The following is a 19,929-nucleotide window of genomic DNA, read 5'->3' as shown; positions in this document are numbered from 1 at the left end:
TGAAGTAAAAATTATTATTATTTTTAATTTTATAAATTATATATATATATATATATATATATATATATATATATATATATATATATATATATATATATATATATAAATTAAAGCTGGTATGCACTCTTGTATTTCAGTTAATGTTTCGTAAATGATGTAATAAGAAAATAAAAATAATTGGTTTAGTTTAAAAGACATGAACTTAGCCTTGATTTTGATTCAATTCTTGTTTTTCAAATATACAAAACTTAACATTGTTGGTAATTTTCTCCCGATTTCATTTTAGTCAAACATTATACTCCTAATTTTCTATAAGCTCTATCCCAACATGTTGATTGTCTTGATTACCATGACAAAGATGGGACAACTCACATGATTTTAATGAATCGCACATGCATTTCATTTCCTCCCAAAACTTTATTTGAATAAAATCCCAATTTTGCAAAATTTGTAACGAAATTGGCCTCCGCTTACTATATCAATTAATACTTCACTATTATGTGAATATCTTACAAATTGAGTGCACCTAGTCCAACGTATGTAAAGATTTTCCATATTTAGAAATGAATTGATTTTTTTTCATATTGATTGCATCTAGTCCAACTTATGTAACAAAATTTTCCTATTTAATTAAAAATGGGATCTTATATTGATTCATTGACTGTATCTAGTCCAACGTAGTATGTATAATTTGTCATCTTTAGAAATGGAATGTCTTGTTTTAATTGTTAATATGACTAAAAAATAAGATTCCAAAAATGTCACACTACAATTTATTTAGTACAAATTTTTATAAAAATAAAATAATAAAGTAACTAATAGTTTGAATTTGTATTCATTTTTTATAATATAGCTTGTATTAATATTTTATATTCATTTAATTTAGTGCGTTTTTATAAAATTATTTCTAGCTAGAGATATCCACAACCACTGTGTAGTGTGCATGTAATAACATCTTGACATATAAAAATATTAGCGTGAGTACAAGAATAATATCTTAACAAAGAAAATTACTCCTATTACTTTGATTTATTAAATTAAAAGATATTGGTTTCTAAAATGTTTAATTTCAGCCAAATTCTGGTATTTCCTATGAATTGTTTAAATTGTTCATATCTAAACATTAGTATGAAACAACGTGATTATGAGCATCATTAAATATGACATTTTGTACATGTACTTACAAAATTAAGAAAAATTGAAACATCGCAATTAAAAGATAGTGATATACTCCCATTGTTGACCACATTTCGACTTGGTCATGGCGTGTGGTTCACTTGGACATTTCCCAAACTCAATAAACCTCTTTTCTTCCCACTTTCCTTCTTCTCCCCATTCAATCTCTACAAACTACAATTAACACATTCATACTACTCCACATTCAATTTTAAAATCCCATTAATATATTCACACACAAATAAATACCCCACCATAACTTTTTCTCTTACACTCCTACTAATATTTATATAAGTAATTTAATCTTTGGCAATTGAAAGATCAGAATTTGTTGCCATGTCTCCGACGTTGACTTCTCAAGGAGTAGTCTTGGCCACCGCCACCGCCATGGCCGTCTCCGCCGGCACCGCCGTCCTCTTCGATCTCCTCCGCGACAAGTATTTCCCTCCCATCTCCCAAATCCATCAAAAGAAACTCCTCAAATCTTGCCTCTCTTCAGGTAATTAATTACTAATACATAAACATAGTTTATCGGTTTGTTGAATTGCATTTGGTGTGGTGACAGGTGGCAACAGGAGGAAGAAGAAGAAAAAGAAGGTGAAGTTTGCGGAGGATGTGAAGGAACCGGAGGGGAATGGGGAACTGTACAGAAGAGCAGGGAGGAAGAGAATGGAAATACAGAAGAAGAATGGGTGTGGAAATGAATTGCCGCCGAATCATGCTGCGCTCTACCAGGGGATTTTGAAGGGTCGTATCAACAGAATGGGGTATTCCTTTTGACTATTCAATACTTACTATTATCAATTATTGATTCAAGATCAATCACTCTTCTTTTTTTTTTTTTTAATTACATGATAAATCATTGTAAATATTGATTAGCTGATGCTAATACTAATTAGTGGAGTAGTGTGTATAAAATTTTCTGGTCTGGATTGTTGCCCAATGAATACCCCTAAATTTCTATGAATTTTATTTTATTTTGGATTTTTTATATGAAATTGCAGTTACTCCAGTTTTTGTCTAATGAAGTAGAAACAAACTAAACACAGAATCTTGGTTGTGTTGGGATATATGGGAAAGGGAAATATGAAAGAAATGAGAAATCTACTAATGTTTAGCTGTTGTCTCATGGATTCATGGTGGAATCTGAATCTGACCAATTGAGACACAAAAATGATGGGAGTTAGTATATATTTGTGAAAATAAGATTAATAAAATGGATTGACATATCTCAATATCTGAAATTATTATTTTGTGGCCTATGAGATTCGGTATCTAACTTATTCTCATATTATAATTTTGATCATTTTCTCAACAATTTTATGGCCAAAAAATCTTGCGTTCTTCGTGTCTTTATTTTTTTTTATGTATAATACTCTGTTTTTTAGCATTTTTTTGCAATATAAGTTTATTTATGCACGGTTTGATAGTATTTGTCCGAATTATATTATAGTAGTAGTACTAATTGGTTACGGTTGAAAATTGCTAGACTGATTATATATTATTTATATTATAGTATTACGATAGTATTCAAAGTTGAGAGAGGGTGATCAGCCAAAAAAAATACTGACAAGCAACAGATTAACAATTTGCAAGTAGCTCGTATATAATAAGAAAAAAAAACTAATATATTGAAAAAAAAAACATACAATCTATTTAACTTTATTTATTCAATAGAATGATCTCGCAACAACTTCTAATTAAAATGAGTAGCCAAATAACAACTACTGTACAAAGTACTTAGTAGTACTTCATAAAATATCTGATAAATCTACAAAACACAAACATTAGAAAGGTAGTAATTGGCAATTTTTAGTCCTGTGCCCACTGCATAGTTAATGAAAATTCAAGAAAATTTTGATAAACTGATTACAAAAAGAAGGTATATTCTATATATGTTACATTTCGAATTTAATGATTCCTCATTTTGTTATGAAACTATTTATCTGTGTAAATAATATATTCTGTAAACCAATCATTCCAAACTTGAAAGATTAGATTGAATTGGCTCACCAAACCAAAATCTATCCAAAAAATATACACCAATATCGCATAATCAAAATTCTTATCCCTTTACACTGAAGAAATAGCATAACTTATATACAGTAAATATCCTACTAATATTTTATTGTGGCAGTTGTTTTTATAAAAACCGTTAGCTAAAAATAGCAACAACCAGACATCCAACTACTTACATAATAGGTTAGCCATGAAATTGCTCCTTTGTCGGAGAAGAAGAAAAGTAAGAAAACACAAGCCCGCGCAATCGCTGAGAAGCGATCGATCTCAGGAAGAATCATTTCAATGTAAATTTATCTACCATTTCCAATTTGTCATATCTCAATTTGTTGTCCAATATAATGTACATGAATTTTTATGGAATACTATTTTTTGGGTAAATGGCAGAAGCTAATCAGCAATCCTTCCTGTCGTCGGCGCTTACAGTGAGAGCTTTCCTGATTTTTAAAATTCTTGGTATGCATTCTTTTATTTATTAAATTTCCCTATTTTATGTTCTCTTTTTTGGGCAATTTGACAAATTTCGTTGATGTTTTGTAGTTATTTGACAATTTCTGTTAATGTGTGTTTCTCAATCAATGCTTTTTTGGATTATAGTGTGTTTGCAATTTAGCAATTAAGCAATTAAGCTAATGTGTGTTTCGTTGATGTTTTGCAATCAATGCTTAGATATCTTTATATTACTACAAAAATATTATTGATTGTTCTCCATCATGGAGAAGTTATATAACTGTGATTCATTATAGGAGTAATGAATCAGCTACTGTTTAGCATTTTTTTCTGAACTAAGATTTTCTACTTGATAAATGTTAGATGTAATTTATCAATTATCCATTCCTTTGTAGCTACAAGATTGATGTGTTGTGGTTTGTGTTGTGAATTAGGAACGATCAACGGTTGTTGTTTCATGAGCTGTTGAAAGAGAGGCACCAAAAAGCTACCATATCAGTAGCTTTTGATCAGTCAGCACCCGAGAAATGAGGTCTAGCCCGACGTGCTTTGGACTGCGCATGTCATCAAGAGATGCGCCCACCCCAAAGCACGCCAATCAAGCTGCTGCATGTTCAAAAGAATCAACTGAATACGTAAATCCCGGTCAGTTCATCATTGGCCTTTTATAGCTATGCTTCAATTCTTGTAATTGTTCAAACAATTTATGTTGCTTTGTTTAGTCATGATTCTAGTTCAGTTCCTTTCTCGTTTCGCCACTTTAACATTTTTTTGAGTTTTATGATGCTCGATCCCCCTTGTTGTTTTTGTTTCATAGGTGTATGTAACTAAGGAAGGTAGAAGAAATGTATTATCTTCAAATGATGAACATTTTTTTTTCATCATTTGTTCCATTCATCTTTATGTTCCAATGATAAATGGATTCTCTCTCATTTGTTTAGTTTTTGATTATAGGTCTTAGACTCTGGAATGAGAGTAGAGAGAAATGGGTAGCCGATAAAAAGGTAGCTACTCGATCACAATTGTTTAACGTGCTCAAATTAAGGTAACGACTAACGAGCCCTCATTGTATGCTAAGAGAATGCAATACAAGCTAGCTATATATTGATGCTATGGTGTGTTTTTTTTTGTTGAAAAGATCTATCTGCATGGATACAAATCTCCATCTTTGCTCCGTGACAACGTGCAATGATATGCATAGGCTGATTAACAGCCCAGAGCCGTTTCCCAGACCTGTTCCGCTTGGGGTAAGGCTGTTCCGTTGGTACGTGCAAGCAAGTTAGGCGCCGTGACTGACTGTTTGGATGAATAACTTTGCAGGAAATGGTGGATTTTCTGGTTAATGTGTGGGATGATGAAGGAATGTATGACATGATCTAATTAAGCAGGGAGATGAGCATTAGTATATCAGCAACATCTTCAAAATGGCTTTATTATATTGGACATAATATATTTTTTGGGTGTAGATAAAATTAAAGATGTAGGAATAATGTAAGGTGGTTGTGTCATTTTTGTTGGTACTATTCAAACAGCTTTCTCCCTCTTTTACTATTGTTACATTTTTCTGCAGAAATAACTATCGTGTAGCTATTCAAAATTCCACATTATGTTAGTCTTCATTTGATATAATATGGTAAATGATTGAAAAATTTATACAAATAAGAAGTGAAAAAATCGATGTAGGATATGAAGATGGATGATTGATGCATCACATATTGTAGTTAAATATCATACTGCATATTTTGAACAATCTCCTTAATTAAAGAATAAGAAATAGTTTAAGATTACATCCTCTATCTGATAATCTTCTTTCCGAAATTTATAAACCTTGTAAATATCATCTAGTCTGGAGCTGATAACCGAATTTTGTATTGATATATAATCATCTTTTCATACCCCTCAATCCCATTAAATATAAAACAATCGATGTTCAGCATGGATCTTATGTTGTTTTATTTTGTGAGTTAATCAAAAGAAATTTAAATAAGAAAGAGAAAAAAATAGAGATAATTTTGTTTACATCGGACAAAATGAAAAACGTTTCATTTTTAATAATATAGTGAAGAGGAAGTATTTGACTTTCGACAAATATCATGATATTTAAAAAGATAAACTTTCTCAGTCCCAAAGAAGATGACCTTTTCCCTGGACAGCATGAGATTTTATGTTTATGCAATTTCATTTTTTGTGTTAGATGGAAGAGTAAAGTAGAGAATAAAGAGATTTTATTTTTAGCAATGAATCATCGATAAAACAAAACTAAAAAAAATGAGTCATCTTTGATTGGAAAGTAGTGTCCTTACTTATTCTGAGTATCATCACATCTAAATTTTAAAATATCATCACTTATTTTTTAAATCATCATATCTATAGCTTTGATTGGAAAGTAGTGTCCTTACTTATTCTGAGTATCATCACATCTAAATTTTAAAATATCATCACTTATTTTTTAAATCATCATATCTATAGCTCTCTTTTTGAATAGCTTTTTATGGGAGTCAATAGAAAGAGATACTATATGGTGGATAAAACTTTAGAGGTAAAGAAGCGTTAGTTTGGTCTGAAACGGAAACTGCGTGCGTCAGCAAACTCATAAATGACGTCAAAAGCGCTGTCTACACATGCCTTCAGTCGCTAAAAGTCTAAGGCGATGTCGCATCGCACCCACTCATATTTCACTCTCTGGAAAGGAATGAATTCATTTTGATTTTAAAGACTCTTCGCCACATTCTTCAACGAATTATATCTAGGATTCAGTACAAATCCATCCCATAAAAATATGAGCATTTGATTAATATACATTGGTAAAGTAAAAAAAAGAAGATGAAGAGTAGTTAAAGCAGTGGTAATTGATAGTGGAACTCATATTATTATTAGTGTTTATTAAATTGTAATAGTGGTCACAGTGTTAAGTTGTAATAAATAATGAAGAATAATGAATTGAGGACAATTTTCCATAAATAGAAATGTCTGTATTTTTGTGGGATGGACAAAAGTAAAAAGTTCACGTATTTTTATAGAACAAATGGAGTATAGAAAATTAGTTCATCCTAGAAAAATAAAATGTGTACGTATAGTGTTCCAAAAAAATATGTACTGAAACTGAGACGACTGGATTTTCCACTGGATTCTCCCATGCTACCTACTATTGCAGATATTGCTTCTTTCTAATTTTCCAGTGGTAAATTAGATGCACCTTTTACTGTAATTTACTGCTTAACTGTTGAATTTCACATCACCATGCATTGCAAAGATTGCCCTTCTCAGATGGGGGGTCGCCACCCCAATTCAAGTCTGAATAGTAACTTTCCTACTTTGTACTTCAGGGAAAAATTTTAATAAAAATAAATTTAATAGTACATATCCATATAATTACAACTAATATATTCCTATTAAATATCAATAGTACAACTAATAATTTTAGACCACTGTAGTGTTGGGTAAACTGTAAACAGTTTTGCAGTCAGGCAGTTACATCCACCACTACCAACATTCCTATGCTACCATTTTCCAGCTACCAATCATTCTACACAAAAGTGAGTTAGAAACAAAACAAAGAGATAATCTAAACCTAAAAATAAACAATTTCAAGATAGTTCTTGATCTCAATTCAATCCACACTACATGCAAATTATTTTATTCAGTTTAATTTTTTTATGAGTTACTACTATAAAATATTCCATCCATCCACGATAGGAGTCACTCTTAGTCTTATTGTGGGTGCGGATTTAAGAAATATAAAAAATAGTAAGTTGAAAAAGTTAGTGCAATATGAGACCCACTTTTTTATACTGATTTTATAATAAAATGCGAGTGGAATGAGTTAGTGTAATATGAGACCTACTTACCATTTGTGGTAAAAAAGAAGTGTGACTCTTATTGTGGGACGAACTTTAATGAAAAAATATGACTATGTGGTAGGAATGGAGTATATGAACTGTAGAATTGTTTATTTGGAGGGGAACATGATTCTTGAGCAAAGCTGCAATCTCCATACCTATAAGCATTTCCAATAAAGTTTGTTAATTTTCCAAGAAGTTGGTGACTGAGTTTTGAAATATTTAACAATCATGGTCATAGAGATATGCTCAAAAGTCAAAAGTGAAGTTATTTTATTTTTTCAGTTAATATTAATTATATTGTTGACCTATATATTTTTTCTCACAGAAATATTCCTACGTCTTAGCTGTTTTAGTTGGCCTAGCCTATAAACTATTTGCGTTAGATTCATATATTTGCATGGAATCAACATATAAATATGTTCAGACACACAACACGGTAACATGATAAAGTAATTTATAGGGCAGGGGCCGGCTCGTAGCTAGCCTACCAACTAGTATTGGTATGTCGATTAATCTCATTGTGGACTTATAAATGACGATCGAAAATCCATTAAATTCAACCTTTGGACCATCAACCCTACTATGCAACTTCTCCGGAATTCTTGTTCTTTACTTGTCATTCATTGTTAGAGCACAAATTTCTTTAGGAAAATTTTTCGGAAAAATAAAAAATTTAGTGTGGAATATATGAAATTGTATTTTGGCCACCATATCATACACAATTATACCCTAAATCCAAAATCAATGCAAAAATAAAAATATATATATAGAGAGAGAGAGAGGTGTATTCATATACTTTTCCTATATTTGATGCTTTTTCCTTCTTAATCTCCACCATTCATTATCAAGATCTAATGGACGAGATTAGGGCCTGATTGAATTAATTTTATTCATTAAAAAATCGGTGAAGGGCTTTTAAGGGAATGACAAAATCGTTGGTTATGGTAAGTCCATGATTTTCTCCCTCAAAAGATCTTGCAGCGGTTTTTTCATAGTATCCCAGAATTCTTTCTTCTCTGTCGTCCTTCTTCCCTTCTTCCATCTTTCTTCTCTTTTATCTTTCTTCGTTATTTGGTCGTTAAAATTTCGGTTTTAAATTCCGGCTGTAACAAAGCCGTCGTTCGTGCCAAACAATGGAAGAAAGTGGTTCTTCAACAATGGACGAAGCTTATGATTCAAACATGGACGAAGGTAAATTTGTTCGAAAACTCATAGTTTATTGTTTCCACGTTTCATTACTTCCAAAATTGACGTTCCATAACTGTATTTGCATGGGCTAGGGTTTAGAAACTGACGTTCCATAAATTTACTGTAGGGGTCTACTAGGGTTTAGAATTGAGTTTACGAGATTGATCAGAAATCGACCAAATGTACATGTCTTTTTCTAGTTTGCCCATTCAATTATTTACCAATCATCAAATACAAAATACTATACTCAATAATACAAATCCATTATCCAACAGTAGGTAAGATGCAGAAATCACAAAAAAAGCACTAGCTACTAGCAAACTGTGAATAGTAAAACCCCATATGTATAGGAATATTCACTTCAATTATAAAAAGACATTATATTTTAGAGAAAAAAACGAAAATGTGTTGAAGTAATTGATGAGCACCACAAAAGTGACCAAAAACAACATTTTCCCAAAAGAAGAAAGGCAAATTAAACATTGTTTCCTGTGAATTGAAATAGAATGCAAGAGGCCCATGATTTCTCAACACTGTGAAACTGTCATGTCCCTCATTCTCCACACAGTCCTCACCTTTGTCTTCAAATGCTTCAACACATACATATCACATCCCCATTAATTCCATTCCCCACCCTACACAAAACTCACCATGCCTCCATCCACAAACCACCACCACCACCACCTCTTCTTCCTCACTCTTGCCCTCACATCCATCATCTTCCTCTCCTCTCTCCCCCCTTCCTCAGGTGATTTTCCCAAAATGCCCTCCATGACTGCATGAGGGATTAGCATGAGATTAACTGATTAATCTTGTTCTTGATGATCAGGTGGGGCTAGGGCATCAAGAGAGGAGGAGGAGCTGAGGAAGATGGTGCTGGGGTCGAGGCCGCCGGCCTGCGTGAACCGGTGCATGAGCTGCCGGCCCTGTGAGGCTACTTTGGTAATTCCACCTCATCAAAGGGCAAGTTATGGTGCATCTTATCACAGAGGGGGAGATGACAGCTACTATCTTCTTTCTTGGAAATGCAGGTGTGGGAATAAGCTTTATCAACCTTAGCTTCATTAATTCAATTAATCAAACATTTTCATGTGATGATCATGTACTTATAACTTTGTATCAGACGCTTTATTTAATTAATTACTTATAAACTAGATTATTATATCGACAATAGTTAATATTGGTTTGGTGTATTTTTTAGGAGTTATATATGTATCATTAACCTGAGATGTTTAATTAATTGTTTTTTTCACTATTTATTTTTATAATTTCATTTGTTTAAAGTTGTTCATGGATCATAAAACTAGATGAATATACTTTATTTGATGTATATATACTGTATACAACTATACATGTATAGATGTATACATGAGATGAATATTGGAGTAAGGAGACAGACTGCATGCAAAGGACTTTATCAATTCTATATTTAGGTATGTTCGCTTTCATTGCAAATTCATCATAAGTAAATAGAGAAAAAGAAAATATTTATGGATGGAAGATATAACAACATCATGCTATCATGGATTTGAGTGAAAAAAAATTACTACAAAAAGGCTGCTCGATAAATTTTTTATTTTGTTTCAAGGAAAAATATAAGCATATAAGTGAAAAAAAGATTATAAATGTTTAATAATTATGTAGTACTACTATTATTTTTAAAAAGTCATGATTGTTTCTACAGTTTATTTCTTTATATGTGACTGTGATAATGGAAGAATGCCGGAACTATGTATGTACTGTATTTATTTATCATGTTGTTGGGTTGTTGTTTTCGATCTCTTCTTTAATATCTGAGGTCAGGTGGGGGCTCAGCATATTTGATTGGACATTTCACCATTTACCAAATCACTTTTATATTTTTACATTATGATACGTCTAAAATCAAGATCAGAATTGCATGCATCATAAATTCGAACCAAACATAGTGGTGTCATTTCACTTCAACCCTTTAATACACAAAAAGACATATATACTTCAAACTTCAGGTTACTTTTTTTCTTGAAATCAATTACTCTCCTACTCAATAATTTAAATTATTAATTTCGATTCAAATGAATTAGTTAAAATAAGAAAAGATAAATCTGAGTTAAAAATTAAATGTGACAAACTAAATTCAAAGGCCGAATTTTATGCAGAGAGGGAAAAGGGAAAGATCATGATAAGTTGGGTTAACTCTTTGGGCCGAATCCAGACCCGAATTTGATATTCGGAGCCCCGGCCGGAAGCCAACTGAATTAATGAGCGAAACAGAAAATAAGTCAACAAAAAATGGCGTCTTCTTCCTTTACCTGCCGGGAGATCGTCAACCGCCACCATTACCACCACAACCGTGCTATTCCGCCTCCGGCAATTTACAGTTGTACCGCCGCAACCACTGACCGTATGCTCTCCTGCGTTTCTGCTTATTCTTACTCCTTTAAATTGGATCGCCGTGATTCATTTCCGCCCAAACGCAATTCGTGGTTGGGATGCCGCCGCGCCACCGGTCCAGCACCGGAGCCGACTTCAGAGGAACATCTGTCTCCAATATCTGGTGCAATTTTCATTTTTTTCAGAAAATTTGTCGAACTCGCTGCCTTCAATTTTGATTTTAATATATGATTAATTGAGTTTCTACCGATAAATTACCTAGGATTATCGATCTAGAATGAGTTATTTACTGCTCATGTGTGTTAAAATTGGTGAGCTGGACGTATCAAAGATTATGTTTGATCATTTGTATTGTATACTTTCTGGATGATTGAACGACTGAGAGAGTATTAATTGGATTAGTGTCAATTAAATATGTGACTTCACTCAATCAGCGGCGAAGAATCTCTTTCGTAGAAGAAAAGGACAATTTTGGTCCATTAGGAAGTTTGCCTTAATTGGTGTTCATGTGTTAGTCAATGGCCAGTTTGAATCCACTCTCTTTAGCTTGGTACGGACTATCTCCTGACTATTATGTTCAGCGTTTAATATCATGCCTGACAGAGGAAGCTTCACCTAGATATGAATTAATTACTAACAAATAGCAAGTCTATATTATTAGACAAAGTAAATAATGGAGGTTTTCTCAATTATGATAGCTAATAAGGCCACTTTACACAAGCCAAGTAATCCTTAAACCTACCAGTTTACGGTAATTGGATATCAAGAGGCATTTTTTTGTTGCGTGTGTATATGATGAGAATACGAGACGTGCATTTATAAGTTGGACATTGTTGTACTATTGGGGACTAGTTGGATATGTTATGAGATTTGAGATGGTCATAAATATATGAGATGAGAAGAGGGGTTTCGTTAACTATTGAGATAGTGCAGTTCAGTAAACTTGATAACTGGTGGTCTGAGATCCATTGAAATTAGAATCTTCGAATATTTGTTTCTAAACATTGTTAAGGAGTGAGGATTCTAAGCAAATTAAAAAGTGGATTAAACTTCTCCTTAACAAATGGTCTCTTCATTTGCTAATTGTATCAATCAGTTTGAGTGCATTAGTTGTCAACTTATAATCTTATAATGATATGGTTGAGGATCAGGCATCGGTAAGAACTGACGGCTATAGATTTCGACTGAACTAGTTAAGGCCGCCAACTAGTGATTAAACTTTTCCTAACTTAAACTCAGGGCAATATGTTTAGGTTTGCAGTTGAGCTACATCATGTTCTGAAAGAAAATGGATTAAACAAAATTGTTAGACTAGGTCTGATGTTGAAACTTTCTTTCCTGTTTTTTTGATCATGGTTTTAGTTTGTGACTTGATGATTATGTAATACTATTATTAACTTCAATATTATAATGATGCCCCTTTCTACCATCTTAGGCTTTCAAATGAGGTGGTCTTTAAACTTAGTACCATAGGCTAGGCCAAGATGAAAGGTTGTATGTTTATCTTACCTCCACGGCTTCACCTGATAAGGTTGATATGAGGGTATGTGTAGAAAATGTCAAATGAAATGCTGAAATGGTACTTCTTTGTACTAGGAAGTAATTTTCCAGCGAGGTTATCTATTCACTCATTTCTGCTGAAGTACTGATTAACACATTTTTCCCCTTGCCTTTTCTCCTTAACAATATTACTTAGCGTATCAGCCATCAAACATAATTTCAATTCCCACTTAAAATCTTATGCACTCTGAAAAAATCGAGTATCATTGAATATTGAAAAGGGAAATCAGCCAAACATCTCTCCTTAACTAATAACAACTGATGAACATGTTTGTCCCCCAACATTGCAACTCATACCTAACCAAATAACTTCGATGAAAATCATTTCATATGGTTAATCTTTCATTCACCACAGAAGAAGCTCGAAAATTGGAGATTTGATTTATTTTCCTATTTAATGATTTAATAAATTAATTCAAATTCCCACTCCGCTGCTATCTTGGACTTAGTCATTGAATTTCAATGTACATACACGCTAATCGTTTGACAATAATAGATGTATTAATCTCTCCATATAGTATACTTTTGTGTTCACTTACTCCATTATCTGTCAAGTACTGAAATCGTCAATGGCATCACAATCACATGATCCATTTTCATCAGGTGTAACGACGACCTTCACCAGATTTCAGGATACTCTACGGATCTTCTTTGCTGTGCTATTTTGGATGTCTTTTTTCTTCTGGTCTTCTATATGGGATGGGGGAAACGGTGGTAGCCCCAACAAGTTGTCTCGATTTAGGAAATAGCTTACTTGTAAGCTGATATGTTGTACATATTTTTGGCATACTTATTCTTAGCATCAGAATTTAGAATTTTTAGATCCACTGTTTTCCTTCTTGATCATATGCATAGAATTTCTTATTAGGTTTATCATCTTCGCCTCAATATCAACAGCATGACCTCTCTTTTAGTTTCAGTAAATGCAATCCTTTTTTACTTTTTTAAGTTGAATTGTCAATATGGAGGAAATGTTTATCCTTCAGCCAATTTTTCTGATTTTTTTGGATGCACCTGATTGAAGTTACTCCCTAAACATATCCAAACCCAACAACTGCCATGCTCACTCACATGCCCACCTTTTCACCCTATCTTCATTAGGCCATATTTGACTGTCTGAAATAAAAAAGACTATTCAGTGAAGTTTGAAACACAGGCATGTTTCACTCATCTTCTCTGTTTGTTGTATTGCAGAATTATTGACGACGTGATCAAAAGGTAGGCTGTGGTCCCAGCTAGCAACATGTCCATACCTTATCACCATCCATGGGGGCACATGTTCAGGTCAAGTGAATTGATCGTGGCACCCGAGTGCAGCTCTGCCTCGATCTCATTGGTGGACCAAATGCGGCTAATGAATGATCAAGAAAGACAGAATGCGACGGCCCTCTCTGTGCTGTTTCTGAGTCGTGGCAGCCGATTATTTGATGGACCGAGCAAGTGAAAAAGGCACGTCCCATTTCCCCTTTTGGGTGTTTCTCATCCTGGCTTTTGAGCATGACCGTGAAATTTTAAATTTTTTTTTTTGTTTCAATTTAATTTGGTTTATACTGTATCACCACCATATCTACAGAAGTGGAGTGTGGTTAGCTGCTTGTCGTTATCATGCTTTTCTATAATCTAAGATTAAATTAAGATTACTAGTACTACTATAATTCTTCACCAGAAAAAAAGTGAGATGTGGAGCCCCTCGTTGCTAAAATATCCAGATTAAGAATATTTGTGGATGATAATCACGTCAATTTGGCCTTCATTTATACGCAGGCATCCAAGAACTTGTTGATGGATGGTGTTTCTTAAATCTTAATTATTGATTTGATATTAGTTGAAATGGACTTTGAAAAATCTTAAATCTGTAGTACGACTTTGAGATTTTTTTTTGGAAAAAATATATTGGCTTCATAGGCTATTTTTAGTATGTAGTATTTGATTTTTAATTAATGTTAGTGTAATTTTTTTTGAAAAGTAGAGCTTGAATAGGATGAATAAACTAAATAGCCTTAAAGTTTGATCTATGTACAAAGTCTGCCTAGATGTATAAATACAGAAAAACTTTTGCAAAATATTGTAAATTTACTTTTGAATTTTCTTAAATTTAAAGATATCTACTTCTAGTACTCATTAAACGTCAAAAATAATATATTTGAGTTTTGGAATATGAAATTGTTGTAAGAAATTTAAAAATTAATCTATAAACTGAAGAATGAAGAAATTGAAACATTTGCTTCAAGCCCAAAAGGTTAACGTCGAATGCATCGCTGAACAATCTTTAGCAAATTTTCGTGGTTCAGTTGATTTTTAATTTCAAAGATAATTAATAATGAATTTAAATTCATTTATTGATTAAAAGAAAAGTGTGTGCCAATTATTATGTTAAGTTGTTTCAGTCGATTTAATTAGTGTGTATGAGTATGACTTATTAATCAATCATTTTCAACTAGACAACTACACATTCTATTTCCTAATTACTATTTCAATTTAATACTGTATTTTGTTTTTAGAAGCAACTAGTACATTTCAAAATTTTATTGTACTACTGTACTACTCTATAACTCCAAACCCAACAGCATATAAGGGCATCCGCAGCGCGGCTCGCCACCGTCTCGGTCTCGTTCTGGTGAGATGAGACGGCAGCGAGACCACGTTGCAACACAGAACTCGTCCCAACGAGATGGGACATCCCGTCGCGCGCAGAAGAGGCCGGCCTCGAGCTGTCTCGCCACGCGCGCGGGCAACGTGGCGCGCGCTGGCGGATGGCGTGACGCCCACTCGCCGGCTCGCGAGTGGGCGTCGAATTCTGACGTCATATTTTTTTTAATTCGAAATTTAAAAAAAAAAAAATATTTAGACGGTCATTTGACCGTTCCAAACGGTCGAATTTTCAAATTTTTTATTTTTATTTTTCTTTTATTATTCTATAAATACTCCATTCCTCTTCCATTCTACATTTTACACACAAACACTACACTCATCTATTCTTTTCTCTCCAATTGTTGAAAAAATGTCCGGCGATGAAAACTCCAGCGGCGGCGGCTCGCAGCGCTCCGGCGGGTTCGACTTGAACTCGTTTGGTGATTGGGCGAGCATGTACAATGTTTTGGATACTCCCGGTTCGTCGCTAGGCACCCAAGGCTCGACGACTCCGCCAGCATACCAAATACCACATTTTGATGTAGATGCATACTATCGTCCCCCTCCCCCCAGAGGTACGGGCAATCGCCGGGATTATCCCAAATTCCAGAGAATTTTCCGGATGAACGCACTTTGGAATACCGGCCGATAGGTGGAGGCTCCGCCAGGATCGACGTCAATGCCGAGGAGGAAGAGGGCGACCACGAGGTTGTGGGGGACGACAGCCGTCATCCATACAACCAAAAGGAGACGTTGGCTATGTACGACGCTTGGATCAGCGTCTCGTACGATCCTGTCGTCGGGAATCAACAAACCCACTTGTGTTTCTGGAAAAAAGTCACGGAAGAACGCACGAAGGCCGAAGAAGACCTTTGCCTGCAATGTGAAGATGCTCCGCAGTCATTGGGACCGATGCGACAAAGATGTCAAAATTTTTTGCGCAATATACATGGCAGAAGGGGCGAATTACCAAAGCGGAGCCAGTGGAGCCGACATCCTGAGAGCGGCGTTGCGGGTCTTCAAAGACGACGTCGGTAAAGATTTCAAGTATGTCGAAGTTTGGTCGCACGTCCACCACCTTGAAAGGTGGGCTGGCGGTGTCGAGTCGGGCTCGAAACGCACGAAGCACACGGCGCGTGGCCACTACTCGTCTAGTGATGGCGGCGAAGGCAACACCTCACAAGAGGGCACGCCAACCGATGATGCAGGGGGGTCTTCCGATTCACGACGTCGGCCCCAAGGGACCAAGGCGGCGAAGGCGGCTAGAGCGAGGGGGAGAGGGGCCGCGGCGAATCAAGCCAGGCGGGCTCGGGTTCGAGCTCCGGCATGGGCTCGAACACCCTAATGTCCATGTACCTGCTCGCCACGATGACTGACACTTCAAAAATGAGTACTCGCCAATTTGAAGCCCATATGGACGGAATTGAGCATATGAAAGCTCAACTTGGTATTCAGGCTCGATCTAACTTGGGTGCACCGCCGACTTCGGGGGATGATTCGCCGGCGGAGTAGTTTTTATAATTTAATTTAGAGTATTTTAATTATTGTATTTTTAATTATGTATTTTTAATATTTTTTTAGAATTTTAATTATGTACATTTTTTATTTTTTAGGCCTTTAAATTTTTATTTTATTTAATGAAGTGTGTTTTTATTAATTGAATTTGTTGGAAATAAAAAAAATGAAATTGAATGAATAGTTAAGGAATGAGATGGTAGGATTTTAATTATGTATATTTTTTATTTTTTAGGCCTTTAAATTGTAATTTTTATTTTATTTAATGAAGTGTGTTTTTATTAATTGAATTTGTTGGAAATAAAAAAATGAAATTGAATGAATAGCTAAGAGATGAGATGGTTAAGAGATGGAAGGATGCATGTGTTGTCTCTTAGTTAAGAAATGGGCTGAAAAGTACAGTGGGACCCATGAATAGTTAAGGGATGAGATGGTTAAGAGATGAATAAGAGATAGGGATGCGGATGGCCTAACTAGGGGTGTATAACTGCTTGAAAAGAGTATAAGAAACATAAATTAATGTAAATGGTTGATATTAATAGCCTTCTTTTACTCCAGATTATGCATAAAAACTAAACTAAATTTACAATTTGTGAACCAATAAATCAAATTAAGTTAATCATTTACTTGACCCGAACTAAAAAAAAAACAGCTAAATTGACACAATTTATAAATTATAGACATATGTATATACGACACTGACATAAACATTACATGATCTTATATGAACTAACAATAAAATTAATGAATATATATGAAACGAACATGACATGATCTTTATTATATGAACAAGAATATGACATTAAATCATCACGTTATTGTAAAAATGAGATGCCACAACAAATACGATCTTTATCTTAATCTTATAAGTACTCAATTAAGAACGATCACTTATCAATCATTTTTCGCTCAGTAGATATTCAACAGCAATTTATGTTGTTTCGAAGTGTAAGAAAAATGGACTAAATTTATTAGTACTCCATTAACTAATTATTGATTTATGGTGCAATAATTCCTTTAACCTTATGAGATTGATTCGATCTTAATCTATCTTTTATTGTGTGTTATGACCAGTATTTTTAATTTTTTTTCTATTTTTATTAATTTTGTTAAAATTGTCTGAAACCATCTTTAGCCCTTATTAAGGCAACAAAGACCAATTGTAAAAGTTGAAGAATTATGTCATCCGCATCCATGTTTCTTATCCGTCTCTTAACCGTCTCATCTCTTAACTATTCATGGGTCCCACTATACTTTTCAGCTCATCTCTTAACTAAGAGACATCACCTGCATCCCTCCATCTCTTAATCATCTCTTAACTATTCATTCAATTTCATTTTTTATTTTTAATTCCAACAAATTCAATTAATAAAAAACACACTTCATTAAATAAAATAAAATTACAATTTAAATATCTAAAAAAATAAAAAAGACATAATTAAAAAACTAGAAATTACAAATTGCACACTTAAACTCAAAAAAAAAAAAAATGGAGTCAAAGAAGCAGAAGAAGGAGTTCTCTAGTGACGATCATCTAACGGTTGCCAAATTTTGCTCAAATGTGCTCCATTAGATCCTCCTGGAGTTGGGCGTGAGCGGTAGAATCACGTGTCCTTGCCCGAATAGACAACTGCTCTTGCAAAGACGGATGCACTCCCGTTCGAGGCGGACTACTTGCGGTTGAGCTTCCCGGGGATTCAGGGTCGAACCAATTTCCTGCCTCGGGTCCTTCGTCGGCGACAATCATGTTGTGCAAGATTATGCACGTATACATGATGTCGACCATATTCTCCATAAACCACTGTCGAGCCGGGGCTTTGATAATGTTGAATCGAGCTTGGAGAACCCCGAACGCTCTCTCCGCATCCTTGCGAGCAGACTCTTGCTTCTGCGCAAAAAGAGACTGCTTTTCGTCTGCAGGCCTGTTGAACGTCTTCACGAAGGTTGGCCACTTCGAATAGATGTCGTCGGCAAGATAATACCCCATTTTATACTGGCGATTGTTAGCGATGAAGTTGATGGATGACGCTTTACCATTCAGAACTTCAGCGAAGAGGTCGGAGTTGTTGAGCACGTTGACGTCGTTGTTCGAGCCGGAGACCCCGAAATACACATGCCAAATCCATAGCTGGTAGTCGGCGACGGCCTCGAGTATAACGGTGGGGTGGGTGCCTTTGTGGCCGCTCGTGTATGACCCACAGGGCAATTCTTCCATTGCCAATGCATGCAATCGACACTCCCGAGCATCCCGGGGAATCCGTGCACTTGTTCGTGAAGTCGGAGCAGAAACTGACAATCTGCGGTGGTTGGCTTCTTCAGAAATTTGTCGGTGAAGGCTGCCCGGACGCCTTTGCAGAAGTTCAACAAACAAAGTTCCCAGTGGATTCTCCGACGTGAAGGTATTCGTCGAACGAATCCGCCGTTTGTCCAGTAGCAAACTGACGGATAGCCGCAGTACATTTCTGGAGCGTCGTGTGGCTAGGACGGCCAACAGCGTCGATCCCTTCTCTGAAGTACTCTTCCTGTCCCGCCAATGTATTCGCGATATGCAAAAATAGCGCGCGTGACATACGGAAACGGCGACGGAAGTAGATATCTCCCCATACCGGGTTCGGACTGAAGTAATCACGTTCCAACCTTGCGGCGGCTTCCTCCTGGTTACGATGGATGTAAGTCCGGCGTCGCCTTTGAGGAGGCGTGGCGGGTTCCTCCTCCCTACGTCGATCTTCTTCTAGCGATTCTTCCATTATTCGACGCATTTGCTCAAATGGATCCATAATGGATTAAATTTGGGAGAAGAAAAAAATAAAGGAATGATTTTATAGAAGTGATTGGAGAGGAAAGAAAGAGAGATGAGAGAATAGATGTGTTTGTGTGTAAAATGGAGAATGGTGTGTGTAAAATGGAGAATGGAGAAGAGTATATATAGAATAAAAAAAAGTTTAAATATGACCGTTGAACGATCATATTACCGTTTTTGTTTTTTAATTTTTAATTTTTTTTGAAAAATTGATTTTTTTTTTTAAAAATATGAATTATGACGTCATAATTCCGACGCTCACTCGCGGGTCGGCGAGTGGGCGTCACGCCAGCCGCCTGCGCGCGCCACGTGGCACCGGGCGCATGTCTCGCGAGCTCGAGGCCGGCCTCGCCGGGACGCGTCACGCGTCGAGAC

At 35.2% G+C, this 19,929-nt stretch overlaps 3 protein-coding genes and 1 long non-coding RNA gene across 5 annotated transcripts; all 4 read left to right on the top strand.

Annotated features, from left to right (window-relative positions):
- Positions 1 to 1,271: 1,271 nt before the first annotated feature.
- On the top strand, positions 1,272 to 3,350 carry LOC125203696 (uncharacterized). 2 transcript variants are annotated; one of them, XM_089059947.1, is made up of 3 exons: positions 1,272 to 1,675; positions 1,742 to 1,943; positions 3,314 to 3,350. In XM_089059947.1, the coding sequence occupies exons 1-3, from the start codon at positions 1,513 to 1,515 to the stop codon at positions 3,333 to 3,335; spliced, it is 387 nt and encodes a 128-aa protein (XP_088916073.1). In that variant the 5' UTR covers positions 1,272 to 1,512; the 3' UTR covers positions 3,336 to 3,350. The 2 variants fall into 2 exon arrangements, with proteins under 2 accessions (XP_088916073.1, XP_047958062.1); XM_048102105.2 differs by lacking the exon at positions 3,314 to 3,350 and having other exon boundaries at positions 1,277 to 1,675; positions 1,742 to 2,143.
- Positions 3,351 to 3,587: 237 nt separating this feature from the next.
- LOC125203697 (uncharacterized) lies at positions 3,588 to 5,221 on the top strand. Its single transcript, XM_048102106.2, has 5 exons — positions 3,588 to 3,651; positions 4,080 to 4,290; positions 4,600 to 4,690; positions 4,784 to 4,892; positions 4,966 to 5,221. Exons 2-5 carry the CDS (start codon positions 4,173 to 4,175, stop codon positions 5,023 to 5,025), a joined length of 378 nt encoding a protein of 125 aa, XP_047958063.1. The 5' UTR covers positions 3,588 to 3,651; positions 4,080 to 4,172; the 3' UTR covers positions 5,026 to 5,221.
- Positions 5,222 to 9,130: 3,909 nt separating this feature from the next.
- Positions 9,131 to 9,837, top strand: LOC125203445 (EPIDERMAL PATTERNING FACTOR-like protein 8). Its single transcript, XM_048101787.2, has 2 exons — positions 9,131 to 9,423; positions 9,505 to 9,837. The coding sequence occupies exons 1-2, from the start codon at positions 9,327 to 9,329 to the stop codon at positions 9,732 to 9,734; spliced, it is 327 nt and encodes a 108-aa protein (XP_047957744.2). The 5' UTR covers positions 9,131 to 9,326; the 3' UTR covers positions 9,735 to 9,837.
- Positions 9,838 to 11,074: 1,237 nt separating this feature from the next.
- LOC125204648 (uncharacterized) lies at positions 11,075 to 14,251 on the top strand. The gene is made up of 2 exons (XR_016132466.1): positions 11,075 to 11,211; positions 13,803 to 14,251. It is a non-coding gene; the product is annotated as an uncharacterized LOC125204648 (long non-coding RNA).
- Positions 14,252 to 19,929: the final 5,678 nt, after the last annotated feature.

This window comes from Salvia hispanica, chromosome 6, assembly GCF_029641045.1.
Source record: "Salvia hispanica isolate PSC_SH4W2 chromosome 6, Shi_PSC_v1, whole genome shotgun sequence".
Taxonomy (NCBI): domain Eukaryota; kingdom Viridiplantae; phylum Streptophyta; class Magnoliopsida; order Lamiales; family Lamiaceae; genus Salvia; species Salvia hispanica.
Note: the sequence above shows the minus strand (reverse complement) of the source record. Positions and strands in the feature narration are given on the sequence as shown.

Excerpts from the sequence above, each read along its gene's own strand:
- LOC125203697 (XM_048102106.2), top strand. The coding sequence starts at position 4,173 with ATGAGGTCTAGCCCGACGTGCTTTGGACTGCGCATGTCATCAAGAGAT. Across the intron at positions 4,291-4,599 it reads AACTGAATACGTAAATCCCG|GTCTTAGACTCTGGAATGAG; the intron begins GTCAGTTCATCA and ends TTTTGATTATAG. Across the intron at positions 4,691-4,783 it reads TTTAACGTGCTCAAATTAAG|ATCTATCTGCATGGATACAA; the intron begins GTAACGACTAAC and ends TTTGTTGAAAAG.
- LOC125203696 (XM_089059947.1), top strand. The coding sequence starts at position 1,513 with ATGTCTCCGACGTTGACTTCTCAAGGAGTAGTCTTGGCCACCGCCACC. Across the intron at positions 1,676-1,741 it reads CAAATCTTGCCTCTCTTCAG|GTGGCAACAGGAGGAAGAAG; the intron begins GTAATTAATTAC and ends GTGTGGTGACAG. Across the intron at positions 1,944-3,313 it reads GGTCGTATCAACAGAATGGG|TTGTTTTTATAAAAACCGTT; the intron begins GTATTCCTTTTG and ends TTATTGTGGCAG.
- LOC125203445 (XM_048101787.2), top strand. The coding sequence starts at position 9,327 with ATGCCTCCATCCACAAACCACCACCACCACCACCTCTTCTTCCTCACT. Across the intron at positions 9,424-9,504 it reads CTCTCTCCCCCCTTCCTCAG|GTGGGGCTAGGGCATCAAGA; the intron begins GTGATTTTCCCA and ends CTTGATGATCAG.